Source organism: Myodes glareolus, chromosome 13 (genome assembly GCF_982192425.1).
Source record: "Myodes glareolus chromosome 13, mMyoGla1.1, whole genome shotgun sequence".
NCBI classification, from domain to species: Eukaryota; Metazoa; Chordata; class Mammalia; order Rodentia; family Cricetidae; genus Myodes; species Myodes glareolus.
In genome coordinates this window covers 28,046,781-28,063,971 of record NC_142038.1, presented here as the reverse complement: position 1 = coordinate 28,063,971, position 17,191 = coordinate 28,046,781, and the positions used below count along the sequence as shown (strand labels likewise).

Sequence of the window (17,191 nt, the reverse complement as noted above, 5' to 3'; positions counted from 1 at the left end):
GTTTTGTTTTTTCTCAGGGTTATACAGATAATTATCATCTGTAATGGGTTGGTTATAAGTTGTTAAAGGGTTGAGGGCAGAGTAAAAAAGATTAGACTTGGGAATCTCATTTGGAATAGAAAAAAGGGGATATATATAATAGCTTAATGAGGTAGATTATTATATCTACTTGTAAACTAAATAAACAAATATCAGTTTTAGATAATTTTCATTGTTATGGATTCATGCATATTGATACAAATATAAAATTATTTTTCTTTCCCTATTTAATTTGTATATTGTTATAAATTCAAAATTACTTTTTGTCATATTGTATATGTGTTCCTACTTCTCTTAAAATATTTTTGTGTATTAATACAAATGTAAAAATATTTGTGTCATATTGTATATCTGTTTCTACTCCTGTTTAGGATATTTTGTATATTGATGCAAAGTAAGGTTATTTTTGTCATATTGTGCTATACATTTCTAGCTCTGCAGAAAATATTTTTGTATATTGTCACAATGTCAAAGTTATTGTACTTATATTGTATATCTGTTTACAGGTTGTTTATTTTTATATTGTGAGGCTTTAGTCTTTAAGCAAATAGGTTATTGAGAATTACAGGTAGAGTCACCAATGTTTGTCAAATTTACAGTCATGTTAGGTTTGCTAGATGCACAGAGAGGTATCCCACAATGATAGGTAATATTCAAACACTTAAAAGACCTACAGAATATGATGTGTGATATTCCTCTCTATATGTGTTGCTTTTATTGGTTGATAAGTAAAGCTGTTTTGACCAATGGCTTAGCAGAGCATAGTCAGGTGAGAAATCTGAATATAGATTTATAGAGAGAATAGGCAGAGTCAAAAAGATGCCATGTAGCTGCCAAAGGAGGTAGACACCATGTAGTTGCCCAAGAAGGGGAGTAACTATTCAACACTTAAAAATTGAAATAGAGACAATAAAGAAAACACAAGCCTAGGGAATTATAGAAAGAGAAATCATGAGAAAATAATCAGGAACCACAAACGCAAGCATGAAAAGCAGAATATAAGAGATGGAAGAGAGAATCTCAAGTGCTGAAGACACAAAAGAGGAAATAGATTCATCAGTTAAAAAAAACATTAACTCTAACAGAAGTTTAACCCAAAATATGCAGTAAATATGGAACACCATGAAAAGGCCAAATGTAAGAATAATAGGTATAGAAGGAGAAGTTCAACTCAAAAGCACAGAAAATATATTTAACAAAATCATAGAAGAAAACTTTCCCAACCTAAAGGAAGATATGCCAATGAAGATATAAGAAGCTTATAAAAACATCAAGTAGACTGGATCAAAAAAAAGTCTTCTTGCCACATAATAAAACACAAAACATACAGAGTAAAGAAACAATATTAAGAGCTGCAAAGGGAAAAGGCCAAGTAACACATAAAGGTAGACCTATCAAAATTATGCCTGATTTCTCATTGGAGACAGTGAAAGCCAGAAGGTCATGGTCAAGCGTTATGCAGACATTAAGAGACCATGGATGCCTGACCAGACTAGTATACCCAGCAAAATTTTCAATCACCATAGAAGGACAAAACAAGATATTCCATGACAAAACTAGATTTCACCAATACCTAGACACAAACCCGGCCCTACACAAAATACTAGAAGTAAAACACCAACCCAAGAAAGTTGGCTACACCAACAAAAACACAGACAACTGATGAACTCATAGCAGCAAATCCCCAAAAAAGGGAAAAACGCACAAATTAGCATCACCGACAATGAAAACTAAATTAACAAGAAATAGCAATCACTGCTCATTAATATCCCTTAATGTAAATGGACTCAACTCACCTATAAAAAGGTACAGGCTAACAGATTGAAAATGAAAACAGAATCCATCCTCCTTCTGTGTACAAGAAGCACATCTCAACCTTAAAGACAGACATCATCTCAGAGTTAAGGGTTGGGAAAAAAAAATATACCAATCAAATGGACATGAGAAACCAGCAGGTGTAGCTATCCTAATATCTAACAAAATAGACTTCAAGCTAAAATCAATCAAAAGAGACAAAGAAGGTTATTTCATAATAGTCACAGGAAAAACCCATCAAGAGGAAATCTGAGAATATTATATTTCAAGGATATCTGTCCAGCCCAGCTAGTAAGCTGCTTCTCTGTTTTCACTGTTTTTTCCAAGCACTGTTCCACAATGTTATTTTAAGACTGTCCAGGCTTTTCTGCCAAGAAATGAATGTTGATAGAGTGAGAACAGCTGTTGAAGCTACTTTACTTTCCTTTTCTTATAAATGAAGGTGATTCTGAAAAGATACTAGATCCATGCTCCTTCATGATTGGCCAAATCACCCTGAGAGGGGAGGGGCAGAACCTAGAAGATGATATAAGTCCTGCCTAGGGAGCAGGGGTGGGTTCATGTAAAGAACCTGGAGCACACTGGATGGTAGCTCCTGCAACTGAACTAGAGTGAGCACAAACACTGGACACGGAATTCTCCGGTAAGTGGACAGGGGCATTCAGATCTAAATTCTAACCCTCACCACCTCTCTTCTCTAAAGAACAGATAGGGAACAAGACATTTAGGAACGTGCCCTGAGAGTGAGGATCCTCTGCTTGAAAGCTATGGTGCTTTGGTGGGAGTTGGACAGAACTACACAATGGATGGTCTTAGCAAATACTTCAAGTTGAGGTAGGCCTAAAGGAAATGATCTGGACATAGGTTTTGATGTTTCTTATTTCTCTCTCTCTAACCTTGTTGTAATTGGATGTTTCAGGTGATGAAATGTCTCTGCAATGTGCCTGAGGTTGTTGTATCTGAGTCTCATTTTGTACCTAGTTCAGGGTCAATGATTTAATCCCTTACGTCCAGAAGACTCTGGCTTGCAGAGAAGAGTTCTCTCCACTCACTGTTTCTGCTGTACCTGACTGTGGAAATCTGTGCCTGAAGAATCTTCTTCACTGTGGTTTTCTTTACTGTCAAGCAGGAGTGCTAAGACCTTCTCTCCATCTGTGAGAACATGAGCTGTGTCAGGGTGTGGTGACAGCTATCATTTAGGGAATCTTCCCTTTCTAATACCTGCTGTGTCACAGCCTTCTCATTACCTGTGTTCATATTCAGTGGAAAGACCTTGCAGACAACTGTCACACTGGAGTCTGCATCACAGATCCAGGACTAGAACTGAAAGAATGAGAGGGGAAAACTGAAACGATAGAAGTGTCTGGGTGCTTCAGGGACATTCTGTCTGTGCCCTGTGGGCAACTGTCACCTTCAACAGCGAATCAGGCAAAGATGTTTATTTAAATAGTCTTAGCTTCCCCTTTGGGACATTTTCTTTACTCAGCCTCTCCTGAAATATATATAAAGTCAGTTTGAACAAAGTTCTGCAGCTCTGGTTTCCTGTAAGGTAGTCCCCATTATTCTTGTAGACTGGACATGGGCTGCCTTACAGTGAGTCTGTATGTGCTTATGCTCATACACAGCATGATTCTAAGGACGTCTCTGTTTTGTATTGGACTGTCTTTTGCTTTCACCAGACTCTTGCTACCCACACTCTATAACTGTACTAGGTCTTCAATAACCCAATGACCAATTAGAATTACAGAACGGGCACAATTGTTCACAATAAAGTTCAAATGTTTTTATCACAGTCTTCATTCATTGTGATGATAAAGTACCATCTACTGTATGTTGGAGAGGAAGAAGTGAGCGAGACAAAAGCTCATTCTACTATCTGAGGTGCATTGTACTATGGGAGGATGACAGCAAACGAACCCAGACGAATATATATTATGTGGCAGCAAGTATTTGAAGAGACAGAAACAGTGAGAGGGTGGTGAAAGATGCAGGCAGGTACAATTTTATATCTCAATGACAATGTCAATGCTAAAGCCTGTATAATCAAAGCAGAACCTAGAGAAAGGAGATTAAGTTAATAGCCATGTGCCTACTGGGGGAGAGCAACAAGGAAAGGGAACAGTCACTAAGCTCACAGTTCTGCAACGAGAAGACAACCAGGGATACCAGGGTGTTTGGAATTCAGATACTAGAAGCCCCAGAAGTGAAATAATTAAATTTAAAGGTATGTTATATGTAGCATGTGTACTGTATACATAATGCGTATTCTCTGAGTGAATTTGGGATTCTTATGGTACACTTCAGAATTGTTGTGACATGACATGAGTTCAGTATCATAACTCAGGCTATTTGTGCATCCATGTTGTTGCAAGAACCATCACAGGAAATATAGTAAAGTTCATGACATAATCAAATCTGGTACTAAGGAGGCCTTGAAGAAGATAATGCAGGAATAGCTATCAATTGTGATTGGATTTGGAAATAGTGATTAAGTCTGAGACCTGATTTGCTATGGGTGAGACAGACAGAAGAGGCTCCAGGGTGACAATGGGGATTTGCCATCTCCTTAACTAATGGTGAGGTCCTTTTGCTGCTGTGGGCACGCTTGTAGGCAGGTTTGTGGAGAATAAGGGGCAGAAATATGAGATCATTTTCTTGAGACAGGGTCTCAAGTAGCCCAGGCTAGCCTCTATCTCACTGTGTACCAAGGATCACCTGACAATACTGAACACTTTATGTCTACTCCATGTGAAGCAGAATGACAGAGATCCATAAGCATCTGCATTTGATGAGGTGCTAGGGATTGAAACCAAGGCCTTAATCATGCTGGGAAAACTCACTACCAACTGATCTACAACTCTAGTACACAGTTAGATTGCTCTTATAAAATAAAAGGTTAAAAAAATAATGAATCAATGTAATGACTTGATGATTCTGTAATATGGTATTGAAGAAAAGGGTTTTAACAATAAGAATAAGAAGTTTTATGTCATTGCAAGGTTATATTCCTCATGGAGAGCAGCTTCAAGTCATGAAAAAGATAAGAGGAAAGTAAATCTAAGAAAATTAAAAAATATTTCAACCAAATACAGTAGTTAGACCTACTGACATCTTTTGAAAACATCAATAAAAGAGACAAATTAGAGTTATGTGAACATTTGAGAGACATTATATTGATTAAACACTTGTGTAAATTATCATTCATTATATTTATAAAAACTAGATGTGTGTTGATTAAATTTCCATTCATCTGAAGACACACACTGAAGGAAGTATGTACAAGTAAAGAAATATCTTGGACTTGATAGACAACACTGCAGTCAGATTAGATGCAAAACAATTGCTCTGGTTTCTGTTGTTCTTGATGCTGGCGTAAGGATTCATACTGTTTTTATATAATTTTCCTTTATTTTACTTGTTTTAATTTTCTATAATTAAGGATTTAATTGAGACCTAGATGAAATTTATTCTTATTTCCTTTCTACTGCTTTTATAAACATCAAGAAGGTACGCATTTTGAAAATAGAAATGAGTTTTGGGTAGTATGGGAGGTCCTTCTGTCCATGTGTTGCTTTTATTGCTTAATGAATAAAGAAACTGCCTTGGCCTGTTGATATGGAAGAGCTTAGGTAGGAAGGGAAAACTCAATGGCATGCTGGGAGAAAAGAGGCAGAATCAGAAAGAAGCCATGGAGCCACCACCGGAGACAGATGTGCTGAAACTTTGCCAGTAAGCCACTGTCATGTGTCAATACACAGATTAATAGAAATGGGTTAAAATAATATGTAAGAGTTAGCCAATAAGAAACTAGAGCTAATGGGCCAAGCAGTGATTTAATTAATACAGTTTCTATGTGATTATTTCAGGTCTAAGCTAGACGAACAACTGGGAACCAAACAAGTGCTGTCCTTCCTACAATTGACATGCCAACATGGTAGACTAAATCAATGTAAAACCTGAGAGGGCTTGGAAACAAACTCTAGACACACACACACAAAAAAAAATTTAGCTGCCTTTTTTTTCAGCTGGCTGCATGCTGCAGCTCCTTTAGAAGAGGTTTTCCTGACTCAGTCATAGCAGAAAAGCCACGCTGTTTTGAAATGCCGGCTTTCTGGACCATGATGCCAGTGCGACTTCTGGCTCTTTCAGGAGATCGAATATTTGAATGGGGTTTGTGAGCAACATGCTGCACCTTGCTTAATGGCAACTTGGACCAGTTATGTACCTGGAAGTGGGGCAGTGTGCATGGATTTCTGCTGGACAGGGAGGGCAAACAGGCACTGCCTTATTTCCCCTATCAATGGCACATTTAAGTTTTTAAAAAGTGCTTAGCATTTTCAGAAGTGCTTCTGGACAGTAAAGAATTACAGATATGCAATAAAGACAAATCCAGATGAATCATAGTGTTGGATAAATGTACATAGGCTTGGGAAAGAGAAAAGGAGTATAGAGAGTTATAAAAAGAAGTAAATGTATTTTTTTAAAAAGGTAAAGTCCTTAAAGAGACAGAGTATAGACAGTCATAGATTAAAGGGAGTAAATAAAAATAAGTCACATAAAAAGTCTAGATTATGTATATTATTGTATTATCTTTGAATTTTTTGACTGTGAAGGAGCTGAGTACAGAGAGACATTTCATTGTATGGGCTGCTAAGCTGAAACAACATATATATCTTAAAGGTATCTTGATTTCAAAATATGGATCTAAGGATATGTTGCTTTGGAAAAGGGGTTCTTCTTTTGTTTTCACAGAAGATGAGAACCTGTGGATTGCTTCCAGACCAATATGGTTTGATGAAACAAGCCACCCTAAAAGGTCACCATGAACACCTGCACAAAGAAAATACTTTACCCAATAAACAGCAGAAAACAGTTTGGAGAAACTTTGTCCATATTTACAAATATTGCTTATAATTTTTTTTACATTTAAAGGGAAATATGCAATGGAGATTTGCATTGGTATGGACTTTAGTTTATTGATACAAATTTAAGGTCAATTTTGTTATTATATATAATGATAATATATACATAACATATATATATAAATATATATATATTTCTGCTCTTGATTAAGGTATTGTGAATGTACAGTTCATTTAAAAGTGTAATGCATAATTAATAAATATAGGTAAAGCTGTAGTCACATTAGTTAGGTTTTCTAGATATATAGAGATATATTTCAGTTAGATATTCTTCAAATCTTTCAGAGACTTTCAGAATATGGAATTTTAAATGTTTTAATAACTTAGAACTTTTTATGTGTTGTTTTTATTGCTTAATGAATAAAGAAATCACTTTGGCCTTTTGATAGGGTAGAACTTAGGTAGACAGGGAAAACTAATTTACGTTCAGGGAGAAAGGAGGAAGAGTCAGACAAAAGCCATGGAGCCACCACCAGAAAAAAGATGAAACTGTGCCAGTAAGCCACTATAATGTGGCAATACACAGATTAATAGAGATGGGTTAAATTAATGCATAAGAGTTAGCCAATGAGAAGCTAATGGGTGAAGCAGTGATTTAATTAAGAACAGTTTCTATGTGATAATTTTGGGTCTAAGTTGGCCAGGTGGCTGGGAAACAACAAGATCGCTCCTTCCTACATTTGGGTTTACCCATTCTGATCACAGTCCATTGTTGTAGGATGTCACCACAGAAACTCTACAAGAATAGAAGCAGAAACAATGGGAGAAAGTTGTTTACTACCTTGCTCCCAGTAGTTCAAAATGTTTTCTTAAATTGCCCAGGACCACCATCCCAAGGGTGGTACCACCGAGATTGAGTTGTGACATCCCTCATCAATCCTCAATCAAGAAAATGTTCCAAAGGCATGCCCCCAAGTTCATTCCGATGGGAGAAATTCCTCAAATGAGATTTTTTCCTCCAATAGGACTATAGCATGTATCTTTTTGAAAAAAACAAAAAATCAGCAGAAAATGTGCAGGAACTAGACAATATCAGAACATAACTAAGACTGCAGAACAGAGAAGAAACACAGTGATAAAGACAATGTCATCTTTGATCTTTTGTAACTTACTCTCTCTTCCTTTTTTCAGTGATTTTTTTTATCAGAATCATGGGTCAGATATTTTCTGATACATCTAACAATGAAGACAATGGAGATTTGGTGTCCAGTGCCACTAAATATTTTATGAACATTAAGGCAGAAAACAAAATCATTTCTCAGAAGACTATCCATTTAATAGAATTTCATCTGAAAAAAGGAAACATTCAAGGGGCAAACTCTGTAATCAATGATGCTTTAAAAAATATTGATAAGGCCCCAATAAACATTGCTGTGACAGGAGAGTCTGGAGCAGGGAAGTCTAGCCTCATCAATGCCCTGAGGGGGGTGGGACCTGAAGACCAAGATGCAGCTGAAGAAGGGGTAACCGAGACAACTATGATGAGAACTCCATACAAGCACCCCAAAATTGAAACGTTGACTTTATGGGACCTGCCTGGCATTGGAACTATGAACTTTCTACCAAAAGATTATCTGGAGAAAGTCCAAATCCAAGAGTATGATTTCTTTATTATTGTTTCTGCCACACGATTTACAAAACTTGAACTAGACCTTGCCAAAGCAATCATATTCATGAAAAAGAATTACTACTTTGTAAGAACCAAGGTCGACATAGATTTACAAAATGAAAAAAAATCCAAACCACGCACCTTTGAAAGAGAAAAGACCCTGCAGCAGATCAGAAGCTACTGTGTGAACACCTTCAGTCAGAATAACATGGATGAACCACACATTTTCTTGATTTCAAACAGACATTTATTTGACTATGATTTTCCAGTCCTGATGAACACTCTGATAAAGGATCTTCCTAATCAAAAGCGCCACAATTTAATGCTTTCCTTGCCTAATATCACAGAGGCAGCCATTGACAGAAAGCACAAGTCTATGCAGCAGTATATTTGGATGGAAGCCTTCAAGGCTGGAATTTTGGCTACTGTTCCTGTAGTGGGCATAATCAGGGATGATGTGGAAAAGCTGAAGGTGAAGTTAAACCACTATCGAGTCCTCTTTGGAGTGGATGATGAATCCCTGGAAGTCATGGCTGAGGATTCTCAAATGCCTGTTGAACAATTGAGAAAAATCCTTAAATCACCTTATTTGTTAGAAACTAAGAAAGAAGAAACATTCGGAGAATCGTTTTTAAAATATTTGGAGAAATTTGCCTCAGCTAATGGTGGACTCCTTGCTACAGGTCTTTACTTTAGAAAAACCTTTTACTTACAATTTCTTTTCCTTGACACAGTGACTGAAGATGCCAAAGTTCTCCTACGTGTGACATACTCAAAAAACTAGTTCAAATTGTAGAGAGCTGCGTAGTGCCGCGCCTTAAAGATGGCGCTGGCTTCCGCCTTCTACCTCCCCGATGGTGAGTGCTCTCAGTCACAAACAACTCCATATATGGCTAAAGCTAAGGATCTGGCTTGCTTCCGAGTATCTGGACCTATCTACATTTCCCACATAGCATGCTAGGGTTGGCTACCCAGAGGCTATTTAAGCTGTGGGCTGTCTTTCCCCCGGGGTCAGAAGATTGTTCAAGGTTCCTGAATAAACTGCTGAAAGAAGAGTCAAGTGTTGCATCTTCCTTGCTGGTCGAGGCGGTCGTGACATCAAACTCAACTCAATCACAGTTACTGTCCGTGACAAGATCAAATGGTTAATGCCAGGGAGTCATTGGATAAATTCCCTATATGATATCTTTTATTTACACTAACCAATCCTCTACCATCAAGGGAAACCTAAGGGTAAGGGCCATGTGCATTAATATATTTGAACCTGACAATCCCCAGCTTGAACTCTGTACCTTCCTCTTGGTCTTTCAACTCCACATGCACACTTGAATATGCACCCACAGCACACACACACATATATAAATACATGCATGCCCCCACACAGTGCATAAAACAATTGCCATGACATGCAGACAGAAGGAACAGAGATCAATTTACACAACCTGAATAAATGTTGAGTGAGTGTGACAGCTACCTTGTACTCCAAACTCAGAAGGCAGAAACAGTGAAACCATAGAGCAAGCTAGATCATCTAAATCTGCAAGCTCAAGGTTCAATTGACAGACCCTGCCTTGGAAAACAACAGAAAGCAATTGAAGATAAGGCCTAACATAAGCCTGACATTGCCACACACATGTGAACATCCATACATACCATACAGAGAGACACATTTTAAATATGAAATAAAATAAGACTCAGGAAGTAAAAAAAAGTCTTAGAAAGTACTGTTGAGAAATATTATTTTAAGATTTGTTACATTTATTTATGTTGAGGGACATTTGTTTTAATGATGCAAAGATGTATTGTATGCTTCTATGTTGTGTTTGTTTAATTCTCTGAAGCTGTGTTACTTTGCCTGTCTAAAACACCTAACTGGTCTAATAAAGAGCTGAAGGGCCAATAGCAAGGTAGGAGAAAGTATAGGAGAGGCTGACATGCAAAGAGAAGAAATAAAACGAGATAAACAGGGATTAGAATGCAAGAAAGAACTTGAAGCAAGAAAAGTAGTGGCTAGCCACACAGCCAAACTGCCACATAGCCAGAAATGGAATAAGAAGGAAAGAAAAGATAGTCAGAAAAAGGGAAAAGAAAATGCCCAGAGGCAAAAGGTATATGGGATAATTTAAATTAAGAAAAATTGAAAAGAACAAGCCATGCCTAGGCCAGGCATTTATAAGTAATAATAAGTCTCTGTGTGTAGTTATTTTGAAGATGGGTGACAAGACCCCCAAAGGGCCAAAGTCTAAAATCAAACAACATTTTGGTGTATCAGCATGGGGCTTGAAAGTTGCAGAGAATCAAAAATGTGAGCCTATTCTACCTTTTCTGAAGATCAGAGAGTTTGAGGTTACTCAGTGTTGTTGGCAACAACTGTGGCTACACACCTTGACCTAGAATATGGTTACTTGGTATTTGGGACATTAAGATAATCCATAGAGATATAGAGATAGATCCTTTCCACCCTGACCAATGGTCAGAATTGAAGCATACTTCTGTTAAACACACACACGTGTGTGTGTGTGTGTGTGTGTGTGTGTGTGTGTGTGTATTCCAGCTTGACTATATTCTGTTAAGCCATTGACTGAAAGCAGCTTCTTTATTAACCAATAAAAGCAAAGCATATACAGAAGGTCTTCCCACACCATTTATGTTAGTCACATGGTTTGGTACCTTTTATCAATGAAGCATTCTCATCTCGCTTATTCTTTATCTGGCTTGTGACTGACTCTGCCTTTCCTCTTCACCAAATTCTCTTAGTCTGGTTGATTGTCTATATTTCCTGCCTTGCTACTGGCCAATCAGAACTTTATTAAACCATTATGAGTGATAAATCTTTACAGATTAGAAGAGCATTTCCCACAGCAATTTATCAATCAAGAAAATGCCCCCAGACCTTCACACAGTCCATATCTGATTGAAGGAATTGAGAATTCCTATTCCAAGTGAGGCAATGTGGTTTATCCCTCTCATCTCAGGATGCTGGTGATTTCCTATTCCCGGGTGTAATTGCATTCATGTCAAAGCCTCCTTGGCCAAAGCTACCATCATATTGATTAGATTATTACAATAGCCCATATATCAACACGTTCTTCTCTTCCCGTTTTCAATTACTCTTCTAGTAATGAAAGTGTTAATACAACTAGGTGGGCTTAGCTCTTCATTTGAGGTAGCTTTCTTGTGTTTGATTATAACAAAGAACATGGACAGTGCATTTTAGAGAAAAGGGAAAACAAATTCTTATGATATTTTTCTGGAAGCATAGTGAGTATCAACTTTATGTACAAGACAATTGAGCTTTTGGAGACTTGGAGTAAGCCAGGGCTACATGAAAAGGATTCACATATAATGTGTCCCACAGGAAATTCTAGCATCACTTTAGCCTGTTTGGAAGCAACTGGTTTTGGAGCTGTAGGAAAGTGATGTTCCTGACTCCAGGGTCTATGTTACATAGAACTTAGGCTCATATTCATTCTTAAGGTCCAGGAAAGTACAGATCACAAATACACACACACACACACACACACACACACACACAGGTCTGTGACTCAGACATATTACTCAGGAGCTCATTTCAGGAGAAGAGATGTGACAGTGAAGCATGATTAATAAAAATTCAGAGATGGAATTTGGGGTTCAACCTACTCATCAGAAAAGCAAAACAGTCAGTCACTGGCTCTTGCCTCTACTTCAGTCCAAAATGGTGATCCTGCCTCCAGGAATGTCCAAATGAGACTGAGACTGAGGGCTGTCTCCTGCTGTCTTATAATCCTCTTTCTGGGATTAAGGGTGTGTTCTCCTACTACCTGGTTTCTATGGAAAGTTGATGTGGAATTTCCCTCTGTATATTGTAATTACCATAAATGAATAAAGAAACTGCTTTGGATCTATAGCAGGGCAGAACTTAGGTAGGTGGGGAAGATGAATTGAATGCTGGTAGAAAGAAGGGCGGAGTCAGATGACTTGGGGTCACCAGAGTCAGACATGCTGAAACTTTAGCCAGTAAGTCACAGCCATGTGGTAAAATACAGATAAATAGAAAGGGGTTAAACTAAGATGTAAGAGTTAACCAATAAGAAGTTAGAGCTAATGGGCCAAGCAATGAGTTTAATTAATACAGTTTCTATGTGATTTTTTTGGGTCTAAGTCAGCTGGGCAGCCAGACAAACAAGTGACCCCTCCTCCAACAGCAAGTTAGTGTGATTGCTGGGATTAAATATGTGTGTCATTGTTGTTTGATGTGTAAGGCTGGCCAGAGTGACTGTTTTACTTTTCTGATCTATAGACAAGCATTATTTATTAAAAGACAAATTTATTAAAAAGCATTATTTATTAAATAAAATTATTTATTACATTTCTCTTTTTGTCTAAAATAAAAAGTAATGCTATAGTTAATATAAGAAAAACTATATATAATAAGTACACTAACTATATACAATATATACAGGCAATAAATATATCAACAATATCTAGTCCATTTGAATTTGACAAATTCAGAGAATATACTCCATATCTATTATATCTTGGTGAATCCAAAGTCTTATATAACTAATTTACTTTTTATCTTTACTTGCATTCTCTGACAACTAAACAAGGAAAACTATAACTATTTAGTCTTCAGCTCCTTCAGAGATCCAAGAAAAAATGTTAACTGAGTAAGCAGGAAGTACAAGCTAGTGACTTCTAAAAAAATGTGAGCAATGAAAGAAACAGCTGGCTGCCAGGATAGTCATCTAAAGCTCATGTGCAACAGTGGGGTATCCATCTTTGTCCTGCAGGTCTAGCATATTCAACAGACTTTTCAATGAAGCAGGAAACTCTGAAGGGCTTTCCCTCCTTGTTTTGACAATGTTTGAGAGTCACTTTCTTTTGTGTCCTGCTTGCCTAATTAGGACAATATACTCTCAGCAGTCAAGGCAGGGGCATTTTCTTGCCAAGTGGCTTACTTTTGTCACAAGGAAAATGATCTCCATGTGGAGTTTCTTTAGTGTCCATCATCTTCTCTGGAGTAGATTGGTGCTGCCAAGAGCAGACATGTGTCATTGCCATAAAAAGATCCTATGGTATTAAAACATCTTAATTGCCATATTCTGTAGATCTCTGAGGTATTTGAAGATGTACTGTTTATCTAAAGTTTATCTTTGTTTGACCTTGAAGTCATACCTAAGTTTTGTTATACTAGATGACAAATTACTAGCCTGCATTTCCTTATTGTCCTAAACAGTTGACAATAATAATTTTCAAGAATAGAATTTTCTGTTACATTGTTAAATGAGTTATAAAGGTACAACACCTTGAAAAACAGAAGATATGGACAGTTTGTCCTAACAAAATTAATCTCAAGTTTGTATACATATACAAAATTTGTATACAATATACAAAAGTTGAATATAATGTAAAGTATTTAAAACTTTTAGTTGAATATGGACATCATATTTTAAATTTGCTTCCTGCTTTTGGGGGCTATGCTATCTTTAGAGGATACTAAAAGAAAAAATTTTGATTAATTATCAAGTCCTGAGAGAGGTAGCTTATTGTTTTTTGTTCTGTCTATGTGTAATGGGAAAGTACAGGACTTGTCTCAAATCATGGCTAGAGCAGTCTCTGAGTCTGGGTCATCTCAGCTAGCTACCTTGAAATTTTTCTCAGAAGTTCGCAGTCCAAAGCTGATGTATAAATGTTGCTATCAACTGAATTACATCATATGAACCAGGTAGAATTATTGTTGTGGGGCCCCATCTTCTTCCTGGAGACTTCAAAGATTACTGTAAGAAAATTTATTATTCACTGTGAAAAACTTAAATATTACTTATAGCAAAACAGAAAGTCTGAATTTCAATAGACATATACTCAAAGAAAGGTACAATAGAGATGAAAATGGTAGAAAGAGAAATAAATTTTTTGAAAGCAGAGTTTTGATACCGTTAGTCCTTAGATTTTCTCTTCCTTTTGACACACACTAGGTGGTTTCTGATATGAGACAGAAACTCTGACTTTTTCTTGTAACAGCATACTTAGATTTAGAGGACAGCCATCGTCCAACTACAAAGTCAGCTTTGATTTTGAAGTGCGTCTCAACTACAATTGTACTGAGAAGTAGGGAGATATGTATGTTTAGATGGTGAGATTGTTATTCTGCAGAGGATACTGATATTAAAAATCATACTTCTTTTTGTTTCACCAAACAAATTATAGATAGCTATGTTTTCTTCTTTAGGCATCTAGGTGTCCAAGGTCTCTTGTCATTTCAAAGATGGATGTTTTCCTGTAAAGAGAAGAACAGAACCCTGCCCCAACACTTATGAGGTTTCCCTGTAACCTGTAAATTGTCGCCTCTGTGGATGAGCTGTTACTTCTCTTTATCAAGAGGTTTCTCCTTTTCAAATCACATCTTGATTAATTGTGATGGTCTCCGCAGCTTTTCTTCTCCTGTGGAAACAAGGACAAAACCCCCTTCCCCAACATAGCACATCTACTGATTTCCATTCGGAGGTCAACACATCTTTGAAATACACTGGCTGATTTAATTCAGAGTGTTTTTTTCTGTTATCCATTGTCTCTCTGAAACCCCTGTTCCCTTCTCATTATCATTATGAAAATTCAAGATTAATAAAACATTATGTAATTTATTTCTATGAGCCTTTATCATGCCTTTTTGTTTGTTTAACATATCCTTTATAGTTCAATTTGATCTTTCTATAACGGCCTATTGGGTAGGATTGTTTGGATACCTGTAATGTGCTTTATATTATAATATGCAAAAAAACTGATTCATTTTCTAAGACACGTATGCTGGAGCATTGTCTGTCTTTATGTGTGCAGCTATGCCCATGATGGCCTTAACTTCTAGCAAATGTGTGATTACTGAATCAGCCTTTGCCTAACTCAAGGCCCATTGGAAACCTGAGTAGGTAGGTATCCATGGTGTGGTGTACATATTTTAGCTTTCCAAATTCTACAAAATGGAATACATCCTTCTACAAGATTTCATTCTTCTGAGTACACTTTGGCTTACTTTCTGCAGGGAAAACAGCAACAATAAAACCCACCTAAAAGTACAACCCTGAAAATGAGCTCCCATGGCATAATTGACCATGGCAGGTGTCTTCATTGCTGTTGGCTGGTCTTTTCCTCTTGTGACCAGATGCTACTCCATTTTCTCCCTAAAGAGTAGCTTACAATGCACTTGAGTTTTTAAAAACAGATGTTATACTCGACTTTCTGGTCACCCTGCAGTGGTGGCTCCACCCTGCGGAGCTCTCCCGAACCCCATCCCAGCCTTCATCCAGGTACACCTTCCTCTCTTTCCCCCTTCCCCCTGGGGTCACAAGATCTCCCCAGAGCTGTTCCCTAGCACGCTGAGACTGGGCTGTGGGCTCAGCCGGGCAGGGGCAGTTCCTGTGCTTTGAGAGCCTGCCCGAGGACAGGCAGGCCCTGAATCAGCTCAGCCACATTCCTGGCCAGCAAGAGACAGTGAACTTCTAGCAGACATCCATTGGAGGAGGGGTGAGTTTGCTCCTGGCCCGAGGGCTTCGGCTAGGAGGAATTCAGACTTTCCCCACCCCCTCGACTTTCTGGTCACCCTGCAGTGGTGGCTCCACCCTGCGAAGCTCTCCCGAATCCCATCCCAGCCTTCATCCAGGTACACCTTCCTCTCTTCCCCCCTTTCCCCTGGGGCCACAAGATCTGCCCAGAGCAGTTCCCTTACGCGCTGGGCCGGGGCTGTGAGTGCAACCCGGCAGGACGGAGTGCCTGTGTTTCAATAGACTGCCTGAGGAAAGGTAGACCTTCTGTCAGTGAAGTTCCTGCCCAACAAAGGAATCTGACCTGGTACCAGAAGATCCAATATCGAGCAGTTGAAGGAAGAGATGGGCAGACTCCAAGGCAAGAATTCCTCCAACCATCTAAAAAACAACATGAAATCACCAGATCCCAACGACCCTACAATAGAAGGACTTGAACCTCTTAATTCAGAAGAAGTGGAAAAAAGTGCCATTATGAAAGCAATAGAGTCCCTTAAACAGGATATGAATAATTCCCTTAAAGAACTGGATGAGAAGTACAACAAAAAGATTGAAGAAATGAGTAAAGAAATGAATGAGAAGTATAACAAAAAGTTCGAAGAAATGAGTAAATCCGTGAATGATACACTGGGAATCCAAGAAAAAACAATCAAACAGCTAATGGAAACAGTTCAAGAATTGAAAACTGAAATGGAGGCAATGAAGAAAACACAAAACGAGGGCCGGCTGGATATGGAAAACCTAGGTAAAGGAACGGAGACTACAGAATCAAGCATAACCAATAGGATACAAGAAATGGAAGAACGAATCGCAGAGTCTGAAGATACCATAGAGAAAATAAATGCTCTGATCAAAGAAAACAGAAAATCCAACAAATTCTCATCACAAAACATTCAAGAAATCTGGGACACAATAAAAAAACCAAATCTAAGAATAAGAGGGATTGAAGAAGGAGAAGAACTGCAGATCAAAGGCCCAGAAAATATATTCAACAAAATTATAGAAGAAAACCTTCCCAACCTAAAGTATGATATTCCTATGAAGGTTCAAGACGCATGCAGAACACCATATAGAATTGATCAAAAAAAAATCCCCTCGCCATATAATAACCAAAACACAAAACATACAGATTAAAGAAAGAATATTAAGAGCTGCAAAGGAAAAAGGTCAAGTAACTTATAAAGGTAAACCTATCAGACTTACACCGGACTTCTCTATGGAAACCATGAAAGCCAGAAGGTCCTGGATAGAGGTACTGCAGAAACTAAGAGACCATGGATGCAAAC

General features: G+C 37.8%; 1 protein-coding gene and 1 pseudogene across 2 annotated transcripts in view; both read left to right on the top strand.

Annotated features, from left to right (window-relative positions):
• The window catches only part of LOC125390187 (interferon-inducible GTPase 1-like), a 153,734-nt pseudogene that overhangs the window by 32,186 nt on the left and 104,357 nt on the right, over positions 1 to 17,191 (top strand). The gene's annotated exons all lie outside the window — the stretch shown is intronic.
• LOC125390189 (interferon-inducible GTPase 1-like) lies at positions 2,320 to 9,440 on the top strand. Its single transcript, XM_048419055.3, has 2 exons — positions 2,320 to 2,497; positions 7,908 to 9,440. The coding sequence occupies exon 2, from the start codon at positions 7,928 to 7,930 to the stop codon at positions 9,167 to 9,169; it is 1,242 nt and encodes a 413-aa protein (XP_048275012.3). The 5' UTR covers positions 2,320 to 2,497; positions 7,908 to 7,927; the 3' UTR covers positions 9,170 to 9,440.